Source organism: Callithrix jacchus, chromosome 10 (assembly GCF_049354715.1).
Source record: "Callithrix jacchus isolate 240 chromosome 10, calJac240_pri, whole genome shotgun sequence".
NCBI classification, from domain to species: domain Eukaryota; kingdom Metazoa; phylum Chordata; class Mammalia; order Primates; family Cebidae; genus Callithrix; species Callithrix jacchus.
Genome location: NC_133511.1, coordinates 18,703,909 through 18,717,428, shown reverse-complemented (window position 1 = coordinate 18,717,428; position 13,520 = coordinate 18,703,909). Strand labels below are relative to the sequence as shown.

Sequence of the window (13,520 nt, the reverse complement as noted above, 5' to 3'; positions counted from 1 at the left end):
TGGGGAGGTAGGAGAGGAGCGCGCTGGCCCCGTGACGTGGTCCAATCCCGGGCCGACGCCAGCAGTTTCTCCCCAACCGGTGGCTGGTCCCCTCTGCCAACTCCAGAACAAGGCTAGCAAAGGGGAGGGGGCGGGGCCTGGGACGTGGTCCAATGGGCACGCGCGCTGGGCGGCGGGGCGGGGCCGGGCGCGCGGCGCAGGGCCGGGCGGCGGAGGCTCCAATGAGCGCGCGCCGCGTCCGGGGCCGGCTGGTGCGCGAGACGCCGCCGAGAGGTTGGTGGCTAATGTAACAGTTTGCAAACCGCGGGGAGTTGTGAAGGGCTCGGGCTGGGGGCACTGCCGGCCTCGTGGGTACGTCCGTGCCGCGTCTGTCCCAGAGCTGGGGTCTCAGGAGCGGAGGCAAGAGGTAGCGGGGGTGTTCGGAGCTGCGGGCCGGCCACCCTTCCTAGGGGAGACAGCGTGCAAGCTCCGGGGGCGGGTCGGGACCGCGAGGGAGGGCCTCGCGGACGCCGGGCGCTCGGCCTCGCACCGAGGGCCCAGCAGCTCGGCCCCGGGTCTGCCGTTACGCGCTGGGGCAGGCCGGGATCCGTTTCCGGGAGTAGGAGCCGCTGCCTTCGTCAGGTGAAGCTGAGGTGAACACCGGGTACCGGGTACCCGCCGGGCAGTGAACCTTACGGCCCGTGGCACAGGGTCTGTGTGCACAGCGGGGCCAGGGAGTGGGCTGGGGAAGGGGAGGGGGCAGGACAACCCGCAGGGATGCCGAGGAGGAGACCGGCCTTTCTTCCATCCCAGCCATCCCCAACGTCATTACCTCTCTGTCCCCGTCCAGGCCCAGCCTGGCTTTCCCCGCCGGCGGGGGAGCTCCAGGTGTGAGGAGGTGGTTGAGCCCTACGCGGGGATCCCTGGCCGCACCCCAGGTGTCTGACCACAGCCATAGTGCTACGGTCCTCCACTCACTGCCTGTGTGGTGGACGCAAGGCTCAAGTCTCCTTCCTCTTGTCCTGTTAGCTTCTCTGTTTAAGGATGTGGCAGAGCCGAGGACCCATGCTTTTTCGCTTGGGCCTTTGTGTGGGCGCTGCTGGGATGATTAGAGTGGTTGGTACCCATCAGGAGGGAGATGGGGAGAAGTAGGCGTCTCTGCCCTGGGTGAGAATGGAGTAGGTATGGATCTTAGAGCTGCTCCGTTCTGGGATGTGGTTCTGTCTCCTCTGCGGGCATCCAGTTTCAAGTGTTTTCTTTCTTCCCCTCCCCCAGGGGCACAATGGCAGCCACAGTCAGGAGGCAGAGGCAGAGGAGGCGAGTCTGTTGGGCCTTGGTGGCTGTGCTCTTGGCAGACCTGTTGGCACTGAGTGGTATGTAACCCGGTAGAGGGAGCAAAAGGATAAATGGTGACTGAACGATGCGTGGTGGGAAGCGGGCATAGGGCCCTTGGTCAGAAGTCTCTTGTTAGGTCCAGCGTTTTTGTCTTTTGCTGTCTTAGTTTCCCCACAGAAAGTGGTATGCTTTGATTAGAGGGGGCCTCAGGAAGGTGGGGGAAGGGAGAGCTAATTGACAAACCTCTCTCTCCTTCAGATACACTGGCAGTGATGTCTGTGGACCTGGGCAGTGAGTCCATGAAGGTGGCCATCGTCAAACCTGGAGTGCCCATGGAAATTGTCTTGAACAAGTGAGGGTGGCCCCCGTGTTAAGGGTGGGGAACGAGGGAGTCTGGGCTCCAAGTGTGAATGTGTTCTTCCTAGTGCCCACAGCAGACTTCGGCGTCTGAGTGGTTAGATGTATGTGAGTGTCGAGGCTTCTGAGTCCTTCTGCAGCAGCTACCTGGGCCCAACATGTCTTTTCCTCAGGGAATCCCGGAGGAAAACCCCGGTGATTGTGACCCTGAAAGAAAATGAAAGATTCTTTGGAGACAGTGCAGCAAGCATGGTGAGCTAGCAGTCCCCCTTCCCAGAGTGGTGGGCAGAGGAGAGGAGATGGCAGCCCCCAGAGTCTGTTTCCTGATTAGTCTCTGTGATGTAAGAGGTAGGTAATGGTGGACTTGGGAGCCTAATACTCTGCTCCTTCTTCACCTGTCAGGCCATCAAGAATCCAAAGGCTACACTGCGTTACTTCCAGCACCTCCTGGGGAAGCAGGCAGATAACCCCCATGTAGCTCTTTATCAGGCCCGCTTCCCAGAGCATGAGCTGACCTTCGACCCACAGAGGCAGACTGTACACTTCCAGATCAGCCCGTGAGTATTCTGTTGGGGAAGGTGGTCTCAGCATCCTTGCTGGGCTCCTCACTGGTGTGTGTTCCTGATTGTCCCACCTTAATGCCTGGTTTTCCATGGCTCAAACTACTTTCCCTCCCCTCAGGCAGCTGCAGTTCTCACCTGAGGAAGTGTTGGGCATGGTTCTCAATTACTCTCGTTCTCTGGCTGAAGATTTTGCAGGTGAGTGGTCCAGGTGTGGCCTGGGGTGGCCAGGCTCCCTAGGATCTAAGGCAATGATTCTCAAACATGGGCAGTTTTGCCAAACAGGGAACATTTAGCAACATTTGAAGATAGATTTTGGTTGTCACATCTAAGGGGTGCTACTGACCTGGTGGGTAGAGGTCAGGGATGCTGCTAATCCTCCTACAGTGCACAGGACAGCACCCACAACAAAGAATTACCGACTCCAAAATGTCACTAGTGACAGGGTTAGAAGTCCTCATCTAAGGTGTGGAGCCGGCAGGAGCCTTTTCTGTTGTCATCTGTAGAGCAGCCCATCAAGGATGCAGTGATCACCGTGCCAGTCTTCTTCAACCAGGCTGAGCGCCGAGCTGTGTTGCAGGCTGCTCGAATGGCTGGCCTCAAAGTGCTGCAGCTCATCAATGACAACACTGCCACCGCCCTCAGCTACGGTGTCTTCCGCCGGAAAGATATCAACACTACTGCCCAGGTGAGCCAGGGAGACCTGACCAGACATGCAGGGTGGCTGAATCTAAGGATGGATGCCACTTGGTCCCTTTTGCTTCTTGTTTGCATGGTGGAACTGGCACTTGGCAAAATGCACCTATAGTCTCCTCTCAGCCTCTTGGAGGCAGGCAGGTGGACAGGCACCCTGAGTCTGAAAAGGTTACTGTGACAGTTGCTTTGATATATCTACAGAATATCATGTTCTATGACATGGGCTCAGGCAGCACCGTCTGTACCATTGTGACCTACCAGACAGTGAAGACTAAGGAAGCTGGGATGCAGCCACAGCTGCAGATCCGGGGAGTAGGGTAAGTGGGTGCTTGGGGAGGGCTTCTTGTGGAGACCCTGAAGTCAGGGGTTTCTTCTTGGAGGAGCAACTGCTTTGCTTTCCTCCATACTTCAGGAATGCTCTCCTGGTTGAGACATCAGTCATTGTAGGGGACCACTCACAAAGAGTAAGGGGAAGCTGAGGAGCAGGGGAGGACAGTTTGGGAAAATTGGAAGACATGGAACTTTCTAGACATTGTGAGGAATTCCATGGAGCTGCAGGCAATATGTAGGGTGTCAGATTCAATCTTGTTTTTGTTCTTTTGTCATTTCCAGTTAAATAATTACCACTCTTGTTTTCTTATTTCTTTTTTTAATTTTATTTTTATGGCCTGTGACATAGCCCTTAGGAGATCCTGAGAACATGTACCCCATTGTCTTATTTCTTGAAGCCATCTTTTTCTGTCTTCACTATTACCATCCAGTCCAAGTTACCATCACCTCTTATCTGCAGAATTAAAAACATCTCCCTATTTCTGGTGATGTCTTCTTTTAGTTCTTTCTTCATATTGCAGCCAGAGGGTTCCTCTTAAAATTCAACATGATTGTCATTTGTTTCCTTAAAAACCTTTCACTGGCTCCAAAACTTTCCCTGTGCCTGTCTCAGCCCTGCCTTCCGCAGCCTGTCTGAGCCCTGAGCCCTGAGCCCTTTCGCTCTTTGAGCCCCAGTGATGCTTTCCCTCCTCTGGAACTTGCCACGCACTCTCCCACTTCAGGATCTTTAAGAACACTGTTGCCTCTGTCTAGAACATTCTTTGTCCTCCAGCTAGTGAACTCTGAACTCTTTAGTTCAAGTGATGCTTGCACTGAAATCATCCTTCAGGTTTCAGTTCAAGCATCACTTTTTAGGGGACAGGTCCTTGAGCCTCCCTCTACTGAGGGAGTCTACTTCAACGTCCCCCATGCATGTTCTGTGAGCATTGTCTCCTGACCTTTACAACATGTGGGGTAGTGATAATTTCATATTTATGTGGTTGTTCAACTTTTCCGTAGCAGGAACTGTGTCTCTCTCCCCTCTGCCACTTTGTATTCCCAGAGGGAAGTGCATAAGTGGTGCTCAGTAAACGCTGTTAAATGAATGAGTGGAAGAAGTGTCACAGTGAGGTGTCGGCTGTGATACAGAGAGTTGAGGGCAGACTGTGTGTCTACGCATGGGGCACTGGAGACGAACAAGGTCCCCTGAGAAGAAGGAAAGGTGCCATGTGGGGATGAGAGTCAGGCTCCTGTGCAGATGTAGGGACCATATGTGTTCTTTACTCTTTTCCTTGCTCCATTTTCTGAACAGATTTGACCGTACCCTGGGGGGCCTGGAGATGGAGCTCCGGCTTCGAGAACACCTGGCTGGGCTTTTCAATGAGCAGCACAAGGGCCAGAGAACAAAGGATGTGCGGGAGAACCCACGTGCCATGGCCAAGCTGCTGCGTGAGGCTAATCGGCTCAAAACTGTCCTCAGTGCCAATGCTGACCACATGGCACAGGTACCCACAAGTGGCTGGTTCAGGCTGTATTTGTCCCACGTTGAGAGTGGGGATCCTGCCACTGAACTGGGCTGCTTATGCCTGGCATGGCCCATGTTCCTCCCTCTGCCATCTTCCCAAAGACCTATCTTTTTGTTTCTGTCCTACTCACCAAGAGAGCAGGACCCGGGCAAGAACCCCCTGACAGTCCCTATCCTCCCCCAGATCGAAGGCCTGATAGATGATGTGGACTTCAAGGCAAAAGTGACTCGTGTGGAATTTGAGGAGTTGTGTGCAGACTTGTTTGAGCGGGTGCCTGGGCCTGTACAGCAGGCCCTCCAGAGTGCTGAAATGAGTCTGGTGAGTGAGTAGGGGAAGGTGGGAATGCCCCGTAGGGAAGGGCATAGGAAATCCTTGGGACGTAAGGGGATGAGTCAGTGCTGAGGAGGAGCATTAACTGTGTGCTGTTTCACCTCATTCTTCCCCACTGCAGGATGAAATTGAGCAGGTGATTCTAGTGGGTGGGGCCACTCGGGTCCCCAAAGTTCAGGAAGTGTTGCTGAAGGCCGTGGGCAAGTGAGTGTGGGGGCTAGGGCATTGGGCTGAGTTCTGCCTGGGGCAGGGTTTTGGGCTGAGCAGCTGGAGGGCTGAGGGGAGGGAAGTCCCAGTTACATGCTCCAGGTTAGACCATGCTGAGGCTTGGGACTTTCACAGGGAGGAGCTGGGGAAGAACATCAATGCAGATGAAGCAGCCGCCATGGGGGCAGTGTACCAGGCAGCTGTGCTCAGTAAAGCCTTCAAGGTGAAGCCATTTGTTGTCCGAGATGCAGTGGTCTACCCCATCCTGGTGAGTGAGCCTGACTGAGCAGGTGACAAGTTCCCTTTACCTCTCCCAAGTGTGGTCTCCCCTTCTGTCTGCTGTAACTCATCCCTTTATCTGTCTACTAAGAGGTATCCCCCATCCCACCCCTATCCTTAGCCCAGAACTTACGTGGGTTCTCTAGTGTGCTTCTGTCTGCCTGATTTGTAGGTAGAGTTCACAAGAGAGGTGGAAGAGGAGCCTGGGGTTCATAGCCTGAAGCACAATAAACGGGTACTCTTCTCTCGGATGGGGCCCTACCCTCAACGCAAAGTCATCACCTTTAATCGCTACAGCCATGATTTCAACTTCCACATCAACTATGGTGACCTGGGCTTCCTGGGGCCTGAAGATCTTCGGTGAGAGGCGGGGGTGCCAGATAGGAATTTCAGGGAGCAGGAGGCATGGCTGCTAGACAATCTGAGGACGGGGTGAGAGAGAATGTGGGCCTGCAGGGCTGAAACAGGGGAAGCAGTTGGGGTTAGGTTGTAAGCAGCTCCTCTGGAGAATGTATCCATCCTCCTGAGTGTGCCCTTGGGGAGTGCCCCTGACACCTCATGCCACGAAGCCATGTAGTCTAGACAGGGTACGTGGTCTGGGGTGAGTCCCCCTGAACTCCTCTTTCCTCCCCAACCAGGGTATTCGGCTCCCAGAATCTGACCACAGTGAAGCTAAAAGGGGTGGGTGACAGCTTCAAGAAGTATACTGACTACGAGTCCAAGGGCATCAAGGCTCACTTCAACCTGGATGAGAGTGGCGTGCTCAGTCTAGACAGGGTGAGAGCTGAAGAAGACCCTGTGTGCATGCCAGGGGCTGAGGCCGTGCCAGCCATTTCCAAAGCAGGTTCCACATGGTGTTAGGACATGATAACCATAAAAGATTTGGGAATCAGAAAAATGTTGGCTTTAAACAGAGCTAATCAGAGATCTGGTGCAGACCCCCTTATAGCCTATACATGTTTGTGGGAGTTGTAAATTTCTTGGAACTACTGAATGGTTTGAAGAATCCACTCTTTTTTTTTTTGAGACACGGGCTCGGCTCTGTCACCTAGGCTGGAGTATAGTGGCATGGTCATAGCTCATTCCAGCCTTGAACACCTGGGCTTAAATGATCCTCCCACCTCAGCCTCCTGAGTAACTGGGATGGGCATGTGCCACCACATCCTGCTAATTTTTTTTGTACTTTTTATAGAGACAGGGTCTCACTATGTTGCCCAGACTGATCTCTAACTCCTGGGATCAAGCGATCCTCCTTCCTCAGCCTCCCAAAGTACAGGGATTGCAGGTGGGAACCACTGTGCCTGGCCTCAGGAATCCACTTATTATTTTTTTTTTTGAGACAGAATCTCGCTGTGTTGTCCAGGCTGGAGTACAGTGGCATCTTCACTCACTGCAACCTCCACCTCCTGGTTTCAAGCAATTATCCTGTCTCAGCCTCCTGAGTAGGTGCGATTACAGGTGCTTGCCACCACGCCCCACTAATTTTTGTATTTGGAATAGAGATGGAATTTCACCATGTTGGCCAGGTTGATCTCAAACCCCTGACCTCAAGTGATCCACCTACCTTGGCCTTCTAAAGAGTTAGGATTACAGGATGAGCCACTGTACCTGGCCAGGAATCCATTTTTGAAGAACAAATCTGGGCGTAATATGGATGTAATGGCCCATACTGTTAAGTGGGGGGCTCTATGGGGAAAGAGGAACTAGGTCCCTGTTCATGGAGGGCTCCAAACCAAAGGAGCTGGGTGACCACTTCCAAGTCCTTAGAAAAGGCAAGTGAGAGACTAGGCCTGCAACGGCATGGAGTGTGCGTGAGCAGACACCCACTTTGGCAGGACGTTTGCAGAGAAAGGGTGGGTTAGCCTGTGTGTTTCTTCATTTTGAAACCGTTTTCAGGTGGAGTCTGTATTTGAGACACTGGTGGAGGACAGCCCAGAAGAGGAATCTACTCTCACCAGTAAGATGAGCATGCATGTGTGTATGGGAGAGAATGTATTTGCTTGATGGTTGGGGAGGTGGACAGGGTGTGGCCCTTGGGAGTTACTGCTTTGGGCCCCTTTTGAGTCTTTGGGTTTTCCTCCCCCTAGAACTTGGCAACACCATTTCCAGCCTGTTTGGAGGCGGTACCACACCAGATGCCAAAGAGAATGGTACTGATACTGTCCAGGTAAGCTCAGGATGGAGCCAGGGAGCATGGAGGACAATGGGGGATCCAAGTAGTAGCAGCAGGGGAAGGGGCTGAGGAAGGGCTGCCCCCGCCCCTATTAACCACTCACTCCTCAGGACCCTCTGAGCTCTGAGCTATTTCTTGACCAGTGCTCCCAAGGCCCATTCCCTTCATTCCAGATGCTCTTCCTTTGTCCAGCTAGATTGCCACAGTCCAAGCAGGTCATTGACCATTTCCACATGGCGGTCACCTGTCCACCCCCGTGCTGTATCTTTAGTGGTGAATGCCTACCAGGCAGAGCCCAGGAGGTCAGCAGTGCTGAGCCAGGCCTTCTTGGAGGCCCTGCTCCTGATCGTTCCCTGGGGCGCCTATGGTGTTTCTAGGAGGAAGAGGAGAGCCCTGCAGAGGGGAGCAAGGATGAGCCTGGGGAGCAGCTGGAGCTCAAGGAGGAAGCTGAGGCCCCAGTGAAGGATGCCTCTCAGCCCCCGCCCCCTGAACCTAAGGGAGATGCAGCCCCTGAGGGAGAAAAGGCCACAGAAAAAGAAAATGGAGACAAGTCTGAGGCCCAGGTGAGCCAGTGAGGCCATTGTGGACCCAGAGGCTAAGGGAATGGGTGCCTGCCTTGTTTCTGCCCCGTAGAGAATGTAGGAGGGCCAAGGCTTTTCCTGACATTCCTGACACTTCCCATCCAGAAGCCAAGTGAGAAGGCAGAGGCAGGGCCTGAGGGCATCCCTCCAGCCCCAGAAGGGGAGAAGAAGCAGAAGCCCGCCAGGAAGCAGCGAATGGTAGAGGAGATCGGGGTGGAGCTGGTTGTTCTGGACCTGCCTGACTTGCCAGAGGATAAGCTGGCTCGGTCAGTGCAGAAGTAAGTGAGGACGCTGGTATGTGTATACATGTGTGCAGGGTGGGCAGGTTGAGGGAGGGCTATCTGACCCAAAGTCTCAGGTTCTCACCCACCCTCTCCCCTCATCCCTTTCCCTCCTTTTTCCCATAGACTTCAGGACTTGACACTCCGAGACCTAGAGAAGCAGGAACGAGAGAAAGCTGCCAACAGCTTGGAAGCATTCATCTTCGAGACCCAGGTCAGTAGGCAGGAGGCAGCAGCTCCCCCGGGCTTACACCTGGCTCTGTGGGCCTTGCCCCTGGGCTTGTGGGTGCATGTGTTTGCATGTCCCCCCCAGGACAAGCTGTACCAGCCCGAGTACCAAGAAGTGTCCACAGAGGAGCAGCGTGAGGAGATCTCTGGGAAACTCAGTGCCACATCCACCTGGCTGGAGGATGAGGGTTTTGGAGCCACCACAGTGGTGAGGGGCCTCTCAGGACATGGCAGGTGGAATGGGAGCTCTCCTTCCTCTCCCAGGGTCAGAGAGAAAGAAGAGCTGGGGCTTGAGCCCATAAAGAAGGACATGGGGCTGACTCCAGGCTCTGCTGTCATCCCTTCCACCCCTCTGCCCAATCCCACATCCATCAGATGTTGAAGGAGAAGCTGGCTGAGCTGAGGAAGCTGTGCCAAGGGCTGTTTTTTCGGGTGGAGGAGCGCAAGAAGTGGCCTGAACGGCTGTCTGCCCTCGATAATCTCCTCAACCATTCCAGCATGTTCCTCAAGTGAGCAGTCCCTGAATCCCTTATGCATTCCTGCCAGGGCCACTGGTTCTCATTCCTACTAGCTTCCCACTCCCCACACCCCAAACCCCTCTTCCTGTGGGGCTAATGGTCTCCTCTTTGGCTTCCAGGGGGGCCCGGCTCATTCCAGAGATGGACCAGATCTTCACCGAGGTGGAGATGACAACATTAGAGAAAGTCATCAATGAGACCTGGGTAATCACTTTGTAAATACTTAACCAGATACTTAGCTGCCATCCCAGGTACTGTGGGAGAGGCGGAGAGATGAAGCCACAGCAGCCCCTGCCACCTGGCTTACCATCTAATCTGAAGGCAAAAGATGTCCGTATTTGAGCCCACATTTGATTAGTCCCAAACAAGGGCCATGGCCATAAGAGTCATCAGACTGGAGGAGCAAAAAACCCATCCCATGAGGATAGAGAAAGCTGCTTTGAGGAGCTGGGATTTGAGCTAGATTAAGAACATGGTCCCAGGGTTTGGCTCTGTGAAACTGACTTGTCATATGAAGCAGAAACAGTTTTGGATATGTGGGGGCTCTTGAGCCAGAGCTCAGAAGTGGAGAGTCAAGAAAAGAGTATTTGGCGAGGTGCAGTGGCACACACCCGTAATCCCAGCACTTTGGGAGGCTGAGGTGGGTGGATCACAAAGTCAAGAGATCAAGACCATCCTGGCCAACATGGTGAAGCCCCATCTCTAATAAAAATACAAAAAATTAGCTGGGCATGGTGACATGCGCCTATAGTCCCAGCTACTCTGGAGGCGGAGGCAGGAGAATCTCTTGAACCTGGGAGGCAGAGGTTGCAGTGAGCCAAGATTGTGCCACAGTACTCCAGCCTGGTGACAGAGCCAGACTCCATCTTAAAAAAAAAAAAAAAAAAAAAAAGGAGTATTCAAGGGGTTTATTCAGTTGTAGTCACTCCACTGTGGTAGGATGTAACCAGAAACATGCAGGTCATTGTGGAGAACCTCTAATGTTAGCCTCATGGGGCTGAGCCCAGAGGTGGCAGTGATTTGCAGTCTGAGGGAAGAGGTTGGTTGGGGGTATGATTCCATCTGGGACAGAGATGTCTGCTCTCTCCATGGCTAGCTCGGAGCCTTTCCTGGTCTCACCCACAGGCCTGGAAGAATGCAACTCTGGCCGAGCAGGCCAAGCTGCCCGCCACAGAGAAGCCCGTGTTGCTCTCAAAAGACATTGAGGCCAAGATGATGGCCCTGGACCGAGAGGTGCAGTATCTTCTCAATAAGGCCAAGTTCACTAAGCCCCGGCCCCGGCCCAAGGACAAGAATGAGACCCGGGCAGAACCTCCCCTCAATGCCAGTGCCAGTGACCAGGGAGAGAAGGTCATCCCTCCAGCAGGTGAGGGCAGGGTACCTGGCTGCATGTTCTGCTGGACAGGGAGATGGCCTTCTTTCCCTCCTGGGGCTGTGTCTCACCCCTAATTTTCCTCCAGGCCAGACTGAAGATGCAGAGCCCATTTCAGAACCTGAGAAAGTAGAGACTGGTGAGTTGGGGCAACCGTGGTTGGGCACTTGGATGTTGCATTAGCCCAGGGGTAGGCAAACTGCCAGGCATAGCCTGTTTCTAGACAGCCCATGAGCTTAAATGGCCTTTGCATTTTTAAAGAGTTGTTTAAAAAAAAAACAGTAGGCAAAGAGACCAAATGTGGTTCATGTATCCTAAAGTATTTACTAGCTGGCTCTTCATAGAAAAAGTGGCCCAGCCCTCCCTTAGCCTCTTCCTCCCTTCTGAGGAGACTAACCTGTTCCTTCCCAATGCAGGATCTGAACCAGGAGACACTGAGCCTCTGGAGTTAGGAGGTCCTGGAGCAGGTGAGGGTGGAGTTGGGGCTATGGTGGGAAGCCTGGTGGGGTCTCAGGAAAACCTGCAAAGGACTGGGGTTGGTTACCTCTGTTTCACCTGCTCCCCTCAACTCCCAGCAGAACCTGAGCAGAGAGAACAATCGACAGGACAGAAGCGGCCTTTGAAGAACGATGAACTATAACCCCCACCTCCGTTTTCCCATTCATCTCTACCCGCTTCTCCCACCACCTCTATTTATTAAACATCGAGAGTCAGGGGAGGGGTTGGTCCTGCCCTCTGCTAGAGTTCCTTTTCTCACACCTATGATTGGAGATGTGGAGAAGGAGAGGGGAGGGACAGCTCACTGGTTCCTTTTGCAGTAGCTAAAACTGTGGCTAAAAACTGAAATTGTTCAGTTTTCCAGTCCCACTGTTCTCTACCCATGTAGGCCCTAAATTTGGGGAAAAATCACTATTATGTCCTAATTCTTTGCCTGTGGGTAAGGAGAGAACGGCTGCCAGTGGTTGATGGGTCCTGGGGATGGGAAGGGGGTATCTGGGGTTACTGCGGAGTTTCCACTCTTCTCTGGTCATCCTTCTTTCCCTACCTCCCTCTCCCACCATGTGATCAGCGTTCTTTTGGGCCAGTGTCTGCAGATCCTTATTTACCAGGTTTGGTTTCTGAGTGCATATCTGTGCTCTTTCCTCCCTCTGTGGGCTTCTCTCCCTGAATCCCCTTCCCCATACCCATCCAGCTCTCCCACTGGGTTTCCTTGGCTTCCTGCTGCGAGTTGGGCAGTTCTCTGTCCCTTGCCTAAAAGCCCGTCCCTCTGGATTGGCCAAAGTAAATCTAGAAGGATTGTCACTCGCATTTCCAACTCCTAGTGGCCAGAGGAGGCAGGGACACAGTGAAGAAGGGAGCCCACCACCTCTCCAAGGAGGAAAGCCAGGTAGAATTGTTGGTATGGGATGCCAGCATCCTGCAAGCTCTGTCATAATCTGCATCTTCCCAGGAGCCTGGTACCCCAGGTTCCTGTGACTCCCTGCCACCTTCTCTCTCCTGTTCTGCTCCTTCCAGACGGCCTTTCTCACCCTTTGCCTCCCCTGGGCTGACCAAACTGTGCTTTCTACTGTGAGCCCCTATCCCAAGATATCCTGGGGGACAGAGAGACCATGGTGTGAATGTAGAGATGCCACCTCCCTCTCTCTGAGGCAGGCCTGTGGATGAAGGAGGAAGGCCAGGACGCCTAGGGAGCCTGTCCTCAGTACTCTGTCTGTAGCAGGAGCTAGGGCTGCTGCCCCAGCACTAAGACAAGAACGAACCTGGCTGAGGCAGTCATTTTGTCTTTTTCTTTTTTTTCCCTCCCCAACGTTGGCAGAGATGGGACCTACGGGCCCCACCCCTCCACCTCTTCTGTATGTTTGAATTCTTTCAATAACAGTTGATGCTGATTGGACAGGTTTGAGTCAGATTGTACTTCGCTCCATTGTTAATTGAGAAACTGTTTCAATAAAATATTCTTTTCTACAGTTTTTTCCATTGTGAGTTTTTAAAAATAGAAAAATTTTTAAATAGAAACTTTGGGCCAGGCATGGTGGCTCATACCTGTCATCTTAACATTTTGGAAGGCCAAGATGGGAGAATCACTTGAGGCCAGACGGGCCTGGACAACAGCGAGACCCTGTGTCAAAAAAAAAAAAAAAAAAAAATAGCTGAGTGTGGAGGTATGTGCCTGTAGACCCAGCTACTTGGGAGACTGAAGCTGGAGGGTCCCTTGGGCCCAGGACTTTGAGGGTTCAGTGAGTTATGATTGTGCCATTGTACTCCAGCATGGGCGACAATAAAAATCTCACACACAAAAAAAGTTTGAATAATATCACCAAAATGTTAACACTTTGGACTTAGTTGAGATTTGTATATATATTTTTTTTAATATGGGAAACAATATGGGTTTTATTTTACTGCTAACATTATTTGGACTTCTATATCCCAAGTATTTTTAGGAAAAAAATTTTTTTTTGAGATGGAGTCCTACTCTGTCATCCAGGCTCACTGCAATCTCTGCCTCCTGGGTTCAGGCAATTCTACTGTCTCAGCCTCCTGAATAGCTGGGATTACAGGCACCCACCACCACACCCAGCTTTTTTTTTTTTTGTATTTTAGTAGAGAGAGGGTTTCGACAGGTTGGCCAAGCTGGTCTCGAGCTCCTGACTTCAAGCAATCCACTTGCCTCAGCCTCCCAAAGTGCTGGGATTACAGGCGTGAGCCACCATGCCTGACCTTACCCAGGCTATTTAAAGAATTAACACTGGTACTTCTTGAATTCTTCCGTAAAATTGAACAGAGGGTGT

At 52.8% G+C, this 13,520-nt stretch overlaps 1 protein-coding gene across 12 annotated transcripts; it reads left to right on the top strand.

The window, feature by feature from the left end:
- Window positions 1–223: 223 nt before the first annotated feature.
- Window positions 224–12,698, top strand: HYOU1 (hypoxia up-regulated 1). Of its 12 annotated transcripts, none has more exons than XM_002754505.7 (26): window positions 224–273; window positions 1,255–1,352; window positions 1,573–1,666; window positions 1,845–1,923; window positions 2,074–2,228; window positions 2,353–2,429; window positions 2,738–2,919; window positions 3,129–3,244; window positions 4,549–4,741; window positions 4,946–5,080; window positions 5,214–5,296; window positions 5,435–5,567; window positions 5,751–5,938; window positions 6,217–6,355; window positions 7,475–7,535; window positions 7,666–7,745; window positions 8,129–8,314; window positions 8,438–8,610; window positions 8,740–8,827; window positions 8,927–9,049; window positions 9,217–9,350; window positions 9,479–9,563; window positions 10,485–10,725; window positions 10,820–10,870; window positions 11,148–11,198; window positions 11,310–12,698. In XM_002754505.7, exons 2-26 carry the CDS (start codon window positions 1,262–1,264, stop codon window positions 11,369–11,371), a joined length of 3,000 nt encoding a protein of 999 aa, XP_002754551.1. In that variant the 5' UTR covers window positions 224–273; window positions 1,255–1,261; the 3' UTR covers window positions 11,372–12,698. The 12 variants fall into 12 exon arrangements, with proteins under 12 accessions (XP_002754551.1, XP_009005213.1, XP_035120705.1 ...); XM_009006965.5 differs by having other exon boundaries at window positions 11,307–12,698; XM_035264814.3 differs by having other exon boundaries at window positions 224–351.
- The last annotated feature ends 822 nt before the right edge of the window (window positions 12,699–13,520 follow it).